General features: G+C 42.5%; 1 protein-coding gene across 1 annotated transcript in view; it reads right to left on the bottom strand.

The window, feature by feature from the left end:
* The window catches only part of clstn2 (calsyntenin 2), a 404,311-nt gene that overhangs the window by 112,164 nt on the left and 276,123 nt on the right, over positions 1 to 16,024 (bottom strand). Inside the window, exons 6-7 of the mRNA XM_011483059.3 lie at positions 3,556 to 3,741; positions 1,680 to 1,937 (exon numbers count right to left, since the gene is read on the bottom strand). Of these exons, the coding sequence (XP_011481361.1) occupies positions 1,680 to 1,937; positions 3,556 to 3,741 (444 nt within the window). The remainder of the gene's footprint in view (positions 1 to 1,679; positions 1,938 to 3,555; positions 3,742 to 16,024) is intronic.

The raw sequence follows: 16,024 nt of genomic DNA, 5'->3' as shown, positions 1-16,024 counted from the left end.
TAGATATAATGATAATAATAATAATAATAATAATGGATTAGATTTATTTGCGCTTTTCAAGACACTCAAAGCGCTAACATTGTGTCCATTATTCATTCACTCCTCATTCATACTTGGTGATGGTAACTACTGTTGTAGCCACAGCTGCCCTGGGGCAGACTGACAGAGGCGTGGCTGCCAGTTCGCGCCTATGGCCCCTCTGACCATCACCAGGACATTCGTACACATTCACACACCAGTGGGGCCACACTGGAGGCAAGGAGGGTGAAGTGTCTTGCCCAAGGACACAACAACATTTTTGGCTGGTGGGAGCGGGGATCGAACCGCCAACCCTTCGATCATTGGACAACCCGCTCAACCACCTGAGCCACTATGGCATATATTTTCATAGTCAGTGACAGTGTGTTTATAATTTCATAAAACGTATGACAATCCATAATGCCTAAACAAATTACGCTCACATTTATTTATCCATAATATACTGTATGTGCTTTTTTTAGGATTACAAACACAAAAACATCCCCATCCATTACAGGGGGCATCAGTACTGGCCCTAGTCCACGAATGACGGGAACCCAACACATCTGGTTTCCAGAGGACCAATTGAGGAGCCAGCCATTTGTTTTTCCCAGGAATTGACAACGATGGAAGAAGCTGCCTTCACCACTATGAGAACTTTCCTTTTAATTTTATTTATATAACCCAATATTACAACAGTAGTTGTCTCAAGCTTTAAGTTGCAGTAGTTGTATTTAGTTCTTTTAAATCTTACAATGGAGGTCGTTTTAAACCTCAACTATACATGTGTGATTTTATCAATGTAAGAGTTATTGTTACTTTTTGTATTTTCTTTTACGACAGTCCTATTTGCTGTAAGAATTTACAAGCCTGTAGTTGCATTTTTTATAATTTTTATTTGTTTTAATATTTGAACAATAAAGTAAACCATAATAAGCAACTGTACTTTCTGGGTTGTTATTAGGGGGACCGAGCGGCACTACTGGTGTGGCTCGCCCAGGCCGTCATTTGTGCCAGAACCGCCACTGGCTGTGAGTAGAGATTTCTGATAAACGAAATGAGTGAAAAACTAACCCAAATCAGGGCATTGTGGAGCGTAGGAGTCCTGGCAGACAGTTGCTGTCTCAGCTGTCACAGACACATTTGACACAGGGTTTCCTCCTCAACAGTATGTTATTGTTTTTCCAGGCTTTTTTTTTCTAAACCTTTTAATTCTATATTTCAATCATTCCTTCAATTTTCATATACTTTGTCATTGCTTGTAAATGCCTTCAGAAGCAGGTCGTTGCACAGGTGTGCATTGTGTCCTAACCAAAAAGTGATTAAAGGGAATGAGGAGTTTCATTTTATGTTGCCATAGCAAATGAAAGCATGTGGAGCCTCTTTTTTAGTTCAGAGGGTCAGATGAGAGTATTAGAGCAACGTTTGCTTTAGTAAAAATAGCATGTTCTTGCCCAAGGAAGTAAACCATGTTCTTTTGCAAACAGCTTCCTGCTGTGGTTTGAAACATATATTTTTGAATGCATCCACTGACTTTGGATATGTGTGGATATCTGTGTCACAGATGAATAACCTCGATGGGAAGAATTAATGGATTGTTTATTTTGGTCTTCCCACAGGATTCGCAGACAAGAATGTTCAGAGAATGACGAATGACTCACCGGTTTTGTCAGAGTTGCAGAGTAATGTCTCCTTCTCTGCTCTGAGCCCAGGTATAGGTCCATGTTTCATCCATGTTGCTATGGTGAACTGGTCGGTCAGATTTTGTGGTACCACCCAGTCTGGGATTTTGGCGGCCTGATGACCATCAAATCGGAAAATCAAATCGCTGTCCCTCCCGTTGTCAGAAAGCAGGGATGCTGTCCAATTGGTGGCAGCGCTGGGAGCAGGAAGGAGGTCAGTACTGCCAGAGGAGGCACCTAGAGGGTCATTGTCAAAGGAAAAAACAAGACAACGAGATGTGTTAATAACATTCATAGCACATTTGTATGCTGTACTACCAAGGGCTGTAATCACTTAGGAAAAGCAGAAGGGGAGCCTAATCGATGGGACAAGGTAGATAACGGATGTGAGGATAGATTGATAGCAAATAAGCTGTCAAAGAAAAGGAGTTAGTCAGCTCTCATAAACATACTGCAGCTGAAGCATGCCACTATGGAAACGCAGAGATATGTGCTTGCTGGGCAAGAGGCGACGCTGCGTGCTCCCGCTGAGACAGACACATGAGTGTGGTATGTGGCATATCTGTCACCAATGCTTGCTGCTTATGGCTGGCATTTGTTACCCAGCCTCCACAAATCCTGACAAAATACACCAATCATTATTGCATTTGACTGAAATGTTCCATTCCTGTCGCCATCATTCCTTCTGGACAACAACTTCGGCATGCCGATCGCTGAGCCATCTTTGTTTCCAAGCCTGTCTACTTGACAAATACTTTATTTTTGCTACACTGCTCATTGTGCGGGGCTACATTTTTGACTTGCCTCTACAAATCTATCCAATCCATTCCTTGTGACAGGGACAAATACGTACCATGCAGCTGAATCACATTGGAGAATCATTTGTGAACAGTGTGAAAAATAAATGCTATTGTCCTTTTACTGTGGCTTCTTCTCACAGAGAAAAAATATCCGTTAAAATCCATTTCTCCTGAGTATAACCAAACTAATGGCTCTTTTCTGCCCCGTCTGTAAAACTTCTGGGTGTTATTCTATTTTATAGTCACGGCGACGCTAACATTTTGACTGGAGTAATTATAATCCCTTAGTGAGTAAACATGGATCAACTCCTTCAGCAGCCAGCTGCAGCTGACTCTTTGCCCAATGTCTTTGTACATTATCTCAAATTGATTGTGCTTTAAAAAAGCAATTACAATTTATTCTGCCCGCTATCAGATAACAATTATGAGGTGCCTGAAAAGGACTCTTTAGTGTTAAACCATGCATGGACTGAGAGCCATGGAGAGCAGGGAGAGGGTGCTTCGCATTTAGATGAGCCGGAGTATGTGACTTGTGAAGGCCTTTGGTGAAGTGATAACTCCAGCCCCCCCACTGGCTGCGCAGTGTGAGTGAGGAGAGGGAACGTGGGGTGGGCTCTAAGTCTTTGTTGGCGCTCTGGGCCCTGGTGGCTGGGCGGCTCATCAGTCACTGAAAAGAATCCGTCGGCTCCGTCTGGGCCGACAAATTCCCTCGCTTTGTCGCATCATTAGCGATACAGCTTTGACTTGTAATTCTGGTGCCTTCGTTTAGCACAAGAGTTCATCACAAGTGGAGATATGAACACAGGCTTATGACTTCTAGATTTTATTTTAAAAGGAGGATGAGGCACCCCTGGCCTTGTCTGACCCTGCTCCTTAGACCAAAGACTGTTTGAACAGAGACCTGCTTCTAATTTACTGCCCAAACTTGTAGTGGACTTTGATCAATGACTCATATCCGACCCTCATACCTCGACACCAATTTACTGCTGCAGAATTCACCAGAGGCAGCGCTTTGTTATTCTATTAAAAAAACTCTGAAAGAAAATCACACTCACCACAAAGCTTCTGCAGAGATTTCTCAGAGTACGTCTCTCGATCGCAGCCCTTCCCGATGTGGCTGGTCTGCAGCTCCACCGTGGTCCTAACGGAGGACAGAGGCTCACCACACGTCTCCAGGTGCATCTTGGGAAACAGCTGCTTACTGCCTGTTCCTGGCTCGTAGTCGACTCGCTTATTCAGACCTGAGGAGAAGGAGAATGAATACTGACATTAAGTACTTCATTGATTGAAAGCACGTGTTGGATGGGCTGCCATAGAACATCATCCTTTTTTGGGCCACATTTTTTAACCTTTTAACACCAGCGCTTTGGGGGAGGTGTCCCGGGCATGTCCCTCGGGGAGGAGGCCCGGGGAAGACCCAGGAAAACACTGGAGATACTACGTCTCTCGGCTGGCCTGGGAACGCCTCGTTGTGCCCCCAGAGGAGCTGGACGAAGTGGCTGGGGAGAGGGAAAGTCTGGGCATCTCTGCTTAGAACCCATGACCAGGTCCGGGATAAGCAGAAGAAGAAGATGGAGAAGAAGCTTTCGCTTCAGTGTTAACATTCTTTCCACTACGGTAACTCTTCATTCAACTGTGTATGCAGTTAACGTAATAGCAGCGGATACTGCAGTGGGTCAAAGCAGCTTTGATAGTGACACGCTTCTCCCCTTCAACGTAAGTAATCTGATTCTTTACATTATGTACAAAGGTAGGAGTGGGCAGACTGATCTGACTCTCGATAGTGGCGATACCAAGGTGAAGTATTGATAGCAGCGTGATGAGATTGATACTTTCGCCACAGTTTTTCTTTAAAACGAATTGAATTAGTATGCAGAGGTCATGCTTAATCAGAGAGAGGAGAGAGAGAGGGTGTGAGAAACTTTATTTCGGTTAAGTTAAACAAACAAACTTAAAAACATCAACATAAACATTGACACTGATCAATGTCAACATAAACATTGAAAATAATAATAATAATAATAAATAAATAAACATAACATAAACATTGAACAAAATTAACCGAAAAAGGTGTTGGGTGAAGCCAAGGCTTATTTCCCCAACCCTGAATACAAACATTACATCTACCTACAAACTGTTAGAACCTTAAATCAGAAAAGAAAAAAGAAAAAAGATGAAAAAACCAAAAAACAAAAACAAAACAAACACTTCTCAAAATGACCTCACAACCACCAAAGTCTCTCAGTCCAGAAGGTATTTTTGAAACATTTTAATTTTATACATTTTCTTAAAGTGCAGTATGGATTTTGCATTTTTCAGTTCGTCTGATAATAAATTCCACATGTTGACCCCCTGAACAAAAATACTATTCCTTAATGCGTTAGTTCTGACCACTTTCTTTTTAAACATATCTTTACCTCGAAAATCATAATTATCAACTTTTATTTCGAACAAACTCAGTATTTTGGCAGGTACACATTGTTTTTTAACTTTAAACATAAAAATTCCAGTACTAAGATAAACTAAATCATAAAATTTTATTGCCCTTAATTTAGGAAATATTTGTTTTGTGGATTGATTGTATGAAGAGTGGTTTACAATTCTAATTGCTTTTTTTTGCAGAATAAAAATAGGTTTTGTATTTGACTTGTAACAATGCCCCAAGATTTCTAAACAATAGGTCAAATAAGGAATCATGAAGGAACAATATAGAATATATAATGTAGCTGTGTTTAAAAAATATTTGACTTTATGTAGGATGGCTAATGATTTGGACAATTTAGAGAGAATATAAGTTATGTGTGGTTTCCATGATAATGTATGATTCAAGATTACTCCCAGAAATTTTATTTCATTTACTCTTTCAAGAACAACATCCTCAATTTTTAACTCAGAGATGTTTTCCCGTTTTCTATAGCCAAATATAATGTACTTGGTTTTATTTTGATTTAAAGACAGTTTGTTTGAATCAAACCATTGTTTGATTATGGATAATTCTTTTGTTATGTCTGAAAGAAGCTTTTCCAGGTTATCTCCAGATAAATACAAAGTAGTGTCGTCAGCATATAAAACACAATTTAACAAATCAGAAACTTTACAAAGGTCGTTTATGTATAAAATAAATAATATAGGACCCAATAGGGTCCTATATTGGAAAGCAGGGTCATTAAAGAGCCACATTTTTACATGCAATGGCAGGATCTTTTTATTGTTGTTGTTTATATTTTCTATAATTAATGATAAATGACTTAATGGTTCCCAAGCGCAGCTGTGTCTGCAGCTCACCGCTCCCCCAGCGGTCAAATGCGGAGAACACATTTCACACACTTTGGTGTGTGACAACCAATGCGACTTTACCATGACTTTATAACAGTGTTGCTTTTGTTTATTTTGTTTTAACTTTTTTACTAGTGACTTTGTTATTTCATTAGTGCCTATTGTTGGTGCATTTTCAAAATTATTTTTATAATCAAATATTTCAAGGAAAAAGTGTTGATATCGATGATACTAGCCCAGTAGTTACTTGGTAACAGGTCGTTACCCAAATTCCCAGAATCCTTTGCAAAGGAGCTGCAAGACAACATGCAAGCCACCTGTCTGTGTGTCAGAATCAGCTGCTTCATTCATTGATTCCATGAATGATGAAAGACTTACAGTATGTCAAAGAATGTATGTTGAAAAGGTTGTTACTGGTGACGCCTCCGGTGATAAAAACCCACTCCGATCTTCTTTTGATCCATTTTCAAAGCATTTTTTTTGTTATTATAACTGTTTTTTTTCTAAAATCAAAAACCTGTGTTGTTTCCTAAGATATGGTTTCAGCAGAGCGGCAGTATATCCTCAAAAATGTGCTTCTGACCTGTGGGCGAGACTGTTGGTGTGGAGCAACCCCGCCTCCATTCCCCTCACCACTGCCAAACAGGGAGCTTGTGGCTTGCCCAGCTTATTTTCTGTAAGCTCTTAGCTCTTTTTTAAATTACATTTTTTCATCTGCTACTGATTCACAATTTGAATAGAAATACTCTGAGATACAATCTTGAACTTCATTTTTTCAATATGTGTCCTGCATCATCAGAAAAGTGCCACAAGAACAAGTTTAAAACATCATCGGTCTTTGAAGGGTTAAATATCTTTAAAAAAAACTTTCCAACTTGTTAATCCAAAAAGAAAAAAAAAAGCAATTTAATTTTGTTTAGTTGCTTTCACACTGCACTTATGAGAGCAGACAGTTTGCAGTGTCACACATTTACAATAGTCTCTAGTTTGGGGTGATTTTAAATAGATTTTCTGACAAATAAACACAGACTAAGAAGTTGGTAATTTATCTTTTTTGGGCAGGTGTGTGATGGAAATGCAGCTAATGATATGTTTGACACTTACAGTTCACATTAAATGTATTTTTCGTTTACACTTCCTGAGATTAAAACTTTGTCTATTTTTTTAAAAGCACAATACTTTTTTCCTTCCAACCAGCAAAACAAAGTAGACTGTTAGGAAGCAGACTGAAAGCCCTGGTTTGAATGAAGCGACTGTCTTTCCAACCGTCTGTAGCTGGCTAATGGCTCTCCAGCAGGAGCACTGCTGTTGGAATGCAGTGAGTGCAGCACTAAAAACATCTGTCATGTTGCTGCCACTCTGTCCTGTCAAATGGGAATTGGGCTTTTCTATCCGGTCAGACTGTTATTGTGATTGACAGTGACGTCCTTTTCCACAGCAAACCTGATATGAATCTGTGCAGTCCACTAATTTGTGTTTTTTTTTGTTAGTTCAATGCAAATGCAAAGATACAGTTACCAAAGTGTTTCAAAAAGTGACTGTCCTATAATTTTTTAGTTTTAAAGGACAGTAAGGTTCATCAAATCACTTATTCAAAAGGGTTTTTTAAACAAGCCCTGTATCTTCAAGTTAATATGCTGAAATCAGCTGATCAATATTAGGGAAAGGATGAATGAAAGTTGAAAGTCTGTGTTGCCCAGCAACAGCCCCAAAACATCACAGCACGTAAGAAGATCTGTGTGGAAGAATGGACCAAAGAGCAGCTACTATGTAAACCTGATTCAAACCTGAAAGAAATATGTGACCTTTGTCATAGTCTACCAGGGCTACATTACAATTAATTCAGGTACTTTTCTGCTCTTGACCAAATGCTGGTTTTCTGCATCATTACCCGAGTAAATTCTTTGAAAATCAAACAATTTGATTTCCGGTATTCTTCCTCTACATTCCTTCTCTTACAGTTGTATCTGTGATAAACACTACATACCTCTCATTTTTCAAGTGGGAAAATGTACAGAATTGGTCATGGACAAATACAATTTGGCAAAATGTATACAGCAGGTGTGAATGCTTCAAAAATTAAAGTGTTGAGCAATTATTTTCATCAATGCAAAAAAAATACAGTGAACAAACCCCTTATAAATCAATGATAGGTGTGGTCATCCTTTGCTTTCAATGCACCATCCATTCTACTACATACACTTGCTCACAGCTTTTGAAGGAACTATACTGCTAGGTTGTTTCTAGCATGTTGGAGAATTAACCAGAGATCTTCTGTGGATGCAGGGTTTTTCATGTCTCTTCATGGAATCCCAGAGACACTCAATGATGCTGAGATTAGGTCTCTGTGGGGGGCCATGCCCTCACTTCCAGTACTACTACTACTACTTCTTTTCGCTGGTGATGGTTCTTAATGAGCTTGGCTGTATGTTTGGGGTTGTTGTTCTGCAGCAGAACAGAGCCGGGGACAATCAGACGTCTCCCTGATTGTGTTCTATGATAGATAAATATCTGCCTGTTTTTCTCAGCATTAAGAGCACATCGATCCTTAGAAAATCTCCATTTACAGAAATGCAGACCCAAATGTTCATGGAACCATGGAACAATGTAGAAGAAAACTGACAAAGTGTTGTTATGATGATAACTGAGTTGCATGGGTCAAAGTCAAGGCCCGCGGGGAACATCTAGGCCACCGTGTAAATAAAAACGGATACCTTTTTATTTTATTGTTATTAAAAGCCTGGCGAAATGTTGCATCTATAACATTTTCCTTACAGATCCCATAATGCAGCGCTTCGGCTGCCGTGGTAAACACTTCCAGTAACCCTCATGATCCTGAATTGAAAAAGTTGATTCTGAAAGCAGAGCCTTTAAAAACCGATTGGAGGCAGAATGGATTTTTCTGACATTACTGGTAAACCAGTTTTTGGAGTCTCGTTTATGGAATGAATGTGGCTTTAATTAAAGAATGTAATATAAGACGACTCTATTAGAAAAACATCAAATACGCATTTTGCTGAGGAGACCCGTTCGCCGTCGCTGTGGAAACTGCACTTGTGCAGATTCAGGTGGAGCTAATGGAGCTGCAGTGTTAAAGCTGCAGTGAAAAAGTACGACACAGAAGACAAAGCACGTCACTGCAGGCAAAGTACGACACAGAAGACAAAGTACGACACTGAAGACAAAGTACGACCCTGAAGACAAAGTACGACACAGAAGACAAAGTACGACACAGAAGACAAAGTACGACACTCAAGACAAAGTACGACCCTGAAGACAAAGTACGACACAGAAGACAAAGTACGACACAGAAGACAAAGTACGACCCTGAAGACAAAGTACGTCACTGAAGACAAAGTGCGTCACTGCAGACAAAGTACGACCCTGAAGACAAAGTATGTCACTGAAGACAAAGTACGTCACTGCAGGCAAAGTACGACACTGAAGACAAAGTACGACACTGAAGACAAAGTACGACCCTGAAGACAAAGTATGTCACTGAAGACAAAGTACGTCACTGCAGGCAAAGTACGACCCTGAAGACAAAGTACGTCACTGAAGACAAAGTACGTCACTGCAGGCAAAGTACGACACAGAAGACAAAGTACGACACTGAAGACAAAGTACGACCCTGAAGACAAAGTATGTCACTGAAGACAAAGTACGTCACTGCAGGCAAAGTACGACACAGAAGACGAAGTACGACACTGAAGACAAATTATGTCACTGAAGACAAAGTACAACACTGAAGACAAAGTACGACACAGAAGACAAAGTACCACACTGAAGACAAAGTACGACACTGAAGACAAAGTACGACATTGCTGGCAAATTGCGACACTGCAGGCAAAATATGACACTGCAGGCAAACAAGGACACTGAAGACAAAGTACGACATTGCTGGCAAAGTACGACACTGCATGCAAAGTACGACACTGAAGACAAAGTACGACACTTGTAAGCAATGTGTAGAGTGTTACACACTGAAGACAAAGTAAGTCACTGAAGACAAAGTACGACACTGCAGGCAAAGTACGACACTGCAGGCAAAGTACGACACTGCTGGCAAAGTACGACACTGAAGACAAAGTACGACACTGCAGCCAAAGTAAGACACTGCACGCAAAGTACGACATTGCTGGCAAAGTACGACACTGCAGGCAAAGGACGACACTGAAGACAAAGTACGACACTGAAGACAAAGTACGACACTGAAGACAAAGTACGACACTGAAGACAAAGTACGACACTGAAGACAAAGTACGGCACTGCAAGGCTGCACATTTGATTGTCTATTCCTGCAGAAATGCCCCAGCTCCATCTACATGCAGCTCCAACCTTGGACATGTTTGGTCATACATTTTTGTGTGAGAAGCTCTTCTCAGAGCAGAAGACCAACAAAACAGGAGACAGGTGTTGTCTCACTGATGATCACCTGCAGTCCATCCTGAGAATCTCCACAACACAGGACCTCAAAACAAACACAAAAAATGATGCCAGGCGTCCAGCTCTGATAAAATTCAAGAGCAAAGAAAACAGAATTTGATTTATTGCTAAAAAGTACACAAATCCACATTTGATCCATATTTCCAGCTTCTGTTTGTTTTGTTATGCTGCATATTTTTTTTTTCAATATGAGCAATTTTGACAGGATATATTTTATGGACAGCAAAATCTTTTGTTATATTTAAATTTTATTTTTAAAATCAGAGTTTTTATATAAAACGACTAAAGAGTAAAGAAATGTCAATGTTTTTTTCTTTTAACGTTTGCTTTATTTCTAACTTGTATAATTTTGACAGGATATATTTTTAAGTTATTTAAGGTTTGAGTTGATTTATTCCAAAATAATATTTTCAGCCTATTTCTATTCATCTTTATGTAAAAAATAGGCTTACATTTTAAAAGTTTACTTTCAATGAAGGTTTATCCTGTTTGGCCCGCGACCTTCGGTGCAGTTTGCATTTTGGCCCCCTGACCGATCAAGTTTGAGACTCCTGAACTAATTGAATCCAGTCACTGAAAGATTCACTTTTAACAAGTGATCCAGAAACCAGTGAGGTTTGTGAGGTTCAGAGCTCCAATCACTGGAAGTGGATTCACATCCAATTTCTGCGTGAACCATAAAAATGAATACTAAAAGATATATTTTTTGCAAGACTAAAAACTGTCTTTCCAATGCGATGTCTAAAGATCTTGACATATTTTTCTCTCTTGGTGGTGTAAACAGTGAAAGCAAGCGTGTTTACTTTTGGCTTTGGGAAAAGTGCGCACGCACATTCACCCCGAAGGAGAAGTGTTTATTTTAAGACCTACCATTATGCATGGAGCCCTGTTATCTTGCAGAACTTCTGCTGGGCTGCATTTGTGTCTGCGTTGAATAATTTACCCTTATTTAAGAGTTTCTATGGTGCCCTGATGCTGCTATCACCGAAAAAGAGAAATCAACTAAAAAAAAATTCAACAAAACAGTAAAAGCAGCAAAAGCTAAAGTAAAATAAAAGATCTATACCTCATAAAATGTATTTCCGAAGTGCAATAAAATGGGATTTAGAAGGATGTATTCTTAAAAGCAGGGCAGGCTTTGGTGTAAGGTTTACCGAGGTTGTGCTTGTCCTCAGAACCCCGAGCAAAAGTGTATTTATTTTAGGAGCGCATGCAGGCACACGTGAAAACAACCACACAGAGCTTGTTTATCTCTGCAGCTTCCTCGTGAGAGCTGGGAATATATGAAAAAAAAGGGACTTCTTCACAATATCTTTGTAACTCACTCGTTAAAATGAAAACAAAGGAGTGAAGTCATCCTAACCAAATGTTTTTGTATTTAATTCCCTTTTTTTAGGATATCTGAGTAAAATTCTCCAGCACTGTTATTGTTTTGCTTGCTATGTTGAGCTTACTAATCTCAAGCCTAAAATGTCTATGTAACTTTGGCACTTTGGCAAGTGAGTGGACTCCTCCTGCCCCCTGTACCACAGCTGTCTCAAAGAAGGAGCATCAAGATGGCATCTGAGCTTACATAACTGTGCATTTGGACAGACTCAGTCGCAAAGTCTTTAGATTTCATGTGACAGACATCAGAGTTAAGTTTCTGCAAACCGACAATCCATCCATCCTTTTTCTGCACCTGCTGAATCCACTTTGTGATCACTGGGTTGCTGGTTCCTATCCCAATTACTGTTGGGCAAAGGCGGGGTACACTCTGAACAAGATGCTAGTCTGTCTCAGGGTGGCATTCACACAGTCCTAATAAAATGATTACAATTATAAAAGAGAACTGGAGCTACAACTTATGACCACTTGCATACGCTCACCTCAAATTTAACCAGTGCAAAGTTGGAAGTTCACCAAAGTCCTTCTAAAGCACCTGAAGCAGCCAGTGGGCTAAATACCAGGCCTGGCTCAAGAGCTGCAAAACATAAAAAAAAGCTGCTGGGATATAAGAACACTGGAGCTTTCCTCTAAACTCAGAGTGCAGTTAGAGGTTATAAAAAAAGCATTTGTGGAACTCAAGGCTCGCTGTAAAAATACAATTTTGTCATGACGTCAGAGACGTAGCAGACCCAGTAGCTGAAACCTGGAAGTAAACTCAGACCAGGAATTCCTGGAATTAATTTATTTTCTGAGATCCAAGAATGTAACAGAGTTTCTTGCATATAAAGGTAAGTTGATCTTGATGAATGCCGTTGATGTCATGGTCGGAGTCTTGAGGCGGCTGCTGCCAGCGAGGACGGAGCGTGGCGCTGAGGACAGCGAGACCGGAGCGGAGCGAGACGTGGAGCTCTTGGCGAGGAGCAACCAGCGAGACCCGTGGAGTGGAACCTGAAGGTGAGTGACAAGGTGAGGTAAGTAGGCAGCCAGACAAGAAGTACTTAACTTGACTAAGAGGCCAGACAAAAGCACTGGAGAGTGTAACGAACTGGCGATGAATGCTGGGGTGGATCTCCATAAGAAGGCCGGCAGGTGATGAGGTGATGATGGGCAGCTGCTTCCAATCAGCAGAGCAGAGAGAGCAGGGAGGGGGGAGGTAGGCTGACAGAGGCACCGTGACAGTACCCCCCCTTCAACGACCGCCTTCTGGTCCAGGACGGCGATCCGGGTGAGCCCGGTAGAAATCCTCAATGAGGGTACGGTACAGAATCATGGAGCGGGAGATCCACGAGCGCTCCTCTGGACCGTAACCCTCCCAGTCAACCAGGAATTGAAAGCCGCAGCCCCAGCGGAGAATGTCCAGAACCCGACTGAGCGTGAAGGCAGGAGCGCCGTCGATGACCCAGGCGGGTGGTGGGGAAGCGGACGGCAAGAACAGAGGACTCTCCTGAAAGGGTTTGATCTGGGACACATGGAAGGAGGGGTGCACCTTAAGAGCCACCGGGAGTTTGCGTGATGTGGCCTGGAGTGGTATGTTCCGTGAAGAGAGCCGCACTTTCTGGCCAGGCTGGTAGTCGGGACCCACCACCCTGCGACGATTGGCAATTCGGCAGTTACTCTCCCTGGTGCGCAGGAAAGCTGCCCTCGCTTGGTGCCAGATGCGTTGAACACGCAGTAGGTAACTCAGGTCTAACTCCTGAGAGGGGAACAGAGGTGGTGAGTACCCGAGTGACGCTTCGAATGGAGACATACCAGTGGCGGAGGAGAGGTGATTATTGTGGGCATACTCGATCCACACCAAGAAGTTGGAGCAGTCAGATGGGTTTTGAGCCGCCAGACAACGGAGGGCCTGCCCATTGGATTGGGGGTGGTATCCCGAAGTCAGGCTGACCCTGGCGCCAAGGGCAGAGCCGAAGGCCTTCCAGACCTGGGACACAAATTGGGGTCGCCGGTCGGAAACAACGTCCTTGGGAATGCCATAATGTCTGAACACTTCCGGAACCAGGATGTCGGCCATTTCAGTGGCGGTGGGAAGCTTGGGCAGAGGAATAAACTGGGCTGCTTTAGAAAACCGGTCGACAATGGTGAGGATAATGGTGTTACCTTGGGACGGAGGCCACTAAAACTTGCGTCTGAGGAGATTGAGAGTTCTGTGGACACCTCCGAGGCAAGAGATGCGGGAGGTGTGTCCCCAGACCAGGACATCGGAACGGAGAGAGGTGGGTACATATAAAGTGTTAGCCGGAGTGGAGGGATGATTGGGCTCCTCACCTTGGGCCTGCAGACCCGTGTTTCAATGTCCCACATGAGATTGCCGATGATACAGGTTGGAGGAATTATGGGGGTAGCTTCCTGGTTGTCATTTGCACAGAAGATACGAGAGAGAGCGTCCGGCTTGACGTTTCTACTTCCTGGCCCATATGTGATGGTGAAATCGAACCGGTCGAAAAAGAGGCACCAGCGGGCTTACCGGGAGTTGAGGCGTTTGGCGGTACGGAGGTTGGCAAGGTTTTTATGGTCTGTCCATACTATAAAGCAGGGGTCGGGAACCTTTTTGGCCAAGAGAGCCATAAACGCCACATATTTTTAAATGTAATTTCGAAAGAGCCATACAATAATGTAGCGTCCCTTTCCCACACTGAGGCACGGAGACTTAACCTCTTTTAAGGTTCTTTATTCTGGTTACTGTAGACCACAACAAACGCCGTAAAATTAATTCAGCAACTCCTGAATTTCTCCTGTCGACACGAGACGAGAGAGAGCGCTTCTACCAACTTTATATTCCCCTGCTCCTGCCCTCCCATTTCCCTTATTCGGCCCATAGCTGAACCCCATTGGTCCAAACTACCTAACAACAGGCTGAGCGACAGAACTGAGAGCCAATCAGATCTCTGCTTGATGCGGTCAATGAACTCCAGAACTTTTAACGCGGCCCAACAGCCATCCAACTCAGTCCGCGACAATTTGTTTAAAACTAAATATACAAGTGAATGTGTGCATTTGATGTAATTTCAACATTTTTAAAGTACAATAAGTCTGTGGATTCTTTTTAATAACATTGTTATGCTATTGCTGATAAATGATGAGTATTTCTCGTGGTAGTTTTGCTGATGGTCTAGTCTGGTTGATACGTGGTGAGTTTCTGCTTCATGCAGGCGTTGAGACTTTAACGTGATCTTAGGTCTGAATGTTCTGTAGATGTAAAGACTGCTCACATGCAGACGGGGAGCCAAACACACACTCACACGCCGCAGTGAGTGACGGGCAGCGGGTTTTACGTTTTTACAATCCCTGCGCGATTCACCTGCTGCCTGTCCCCACAACACCTCAGCCCCACCCTCTGCTTTTCCCTCACACATCCCGTCCCCGCAACTGCGCGCTCTTTCTCAGAGACGGGAGCGCGCACTTTTAGGCACGGCAATTCACAGGTTTCCAGCTGGTACAAACTCTGTGAAATTATAGATAATTGTAAACTTATAGCGCTGGCGCAGATTTTTCTCTCCAAGCACCGCTACTACTGCGCGCCTCTGGCATCGCATCGCGCCCGAGAAGGACTGGACTAATGATAAAAAAAAAGTATAATTAAAGATTTGTCTGCGAGCCACATGTGACCATCAAAAGAGCCATATATGGCTCGCGAGCCATAGGTTCCTGACCCCTGCTATAAAGGGTTGTTCAGTACCCTCAAGCCTCACTCCTCTAAGGCAAGTTTTATGGCGAGAAGTTCGCGGTTACCCACGTCATAATTTTGTTCAGCCGCGAATAACTTGCGAGAAAAGTTTGCCAGTGGAGCCTTCACGTTGGGATAGGACGGCCCCTACACCGGACTCAGAGGCGTCTACCTCTACAATGAATTGACGCTGAGGGACGGGTTGAATGAGAATAGGGGTGGAGATAAACATTCTCTTTAATTTATCGAACGCAGCTTGGGCCTCTGGGTTCAAGATGAAAGGTTTATTGACCGAAGTAAGTTGAGTAAGGGGGGCAGCAAGGCTACTGTAGTTACGTATAAATCTGCGATAGAAGTTGGCGAAGCCGAGGAAACGTTGTAGCTGTTTCCGGGACTCGGGGGGTTCCCAGTTTGAAACGGCGGAAACCTTGGCCGGGTCGGGACGGATATTCCCAGCTTCGATGATAAAACCGAGGAACGAAACTGTGGACACATGAAATTCGCACTTTTCCGCCTTAACAAAGAGTTGGTTTTCCAGTAGGCGTTCGAGGACTTGGCGGACATGGAGGGTATGTTGTTCTAGATCACGGGAGTAAATGAGAATATCATCTAGATATACAAAAACAAACAGGTTCAAAAAGTCACGGAGAACGTCATTAACGAGATGTTGGAAGACTGCAGGGGCATTGGTTAGCCCAAAGGGCATC

This window comes from Oryzias latipes, chromosome 13, assembly GCF_002234675.1.
Source record: "Oryzias latipes chromosome 13, ASM223467v1".
NCBI lineage: Eukaryota > Metazoa > Chordata > Actinopteri > Beloniformes > Adrianichthyidae > Oryzias > Oryzias latipes.
The sequence above is the reverse complement of the archived record's forward strand: the minus strand, read 5'-3'. Positions and strand labels throughout refer to the sequence as shown.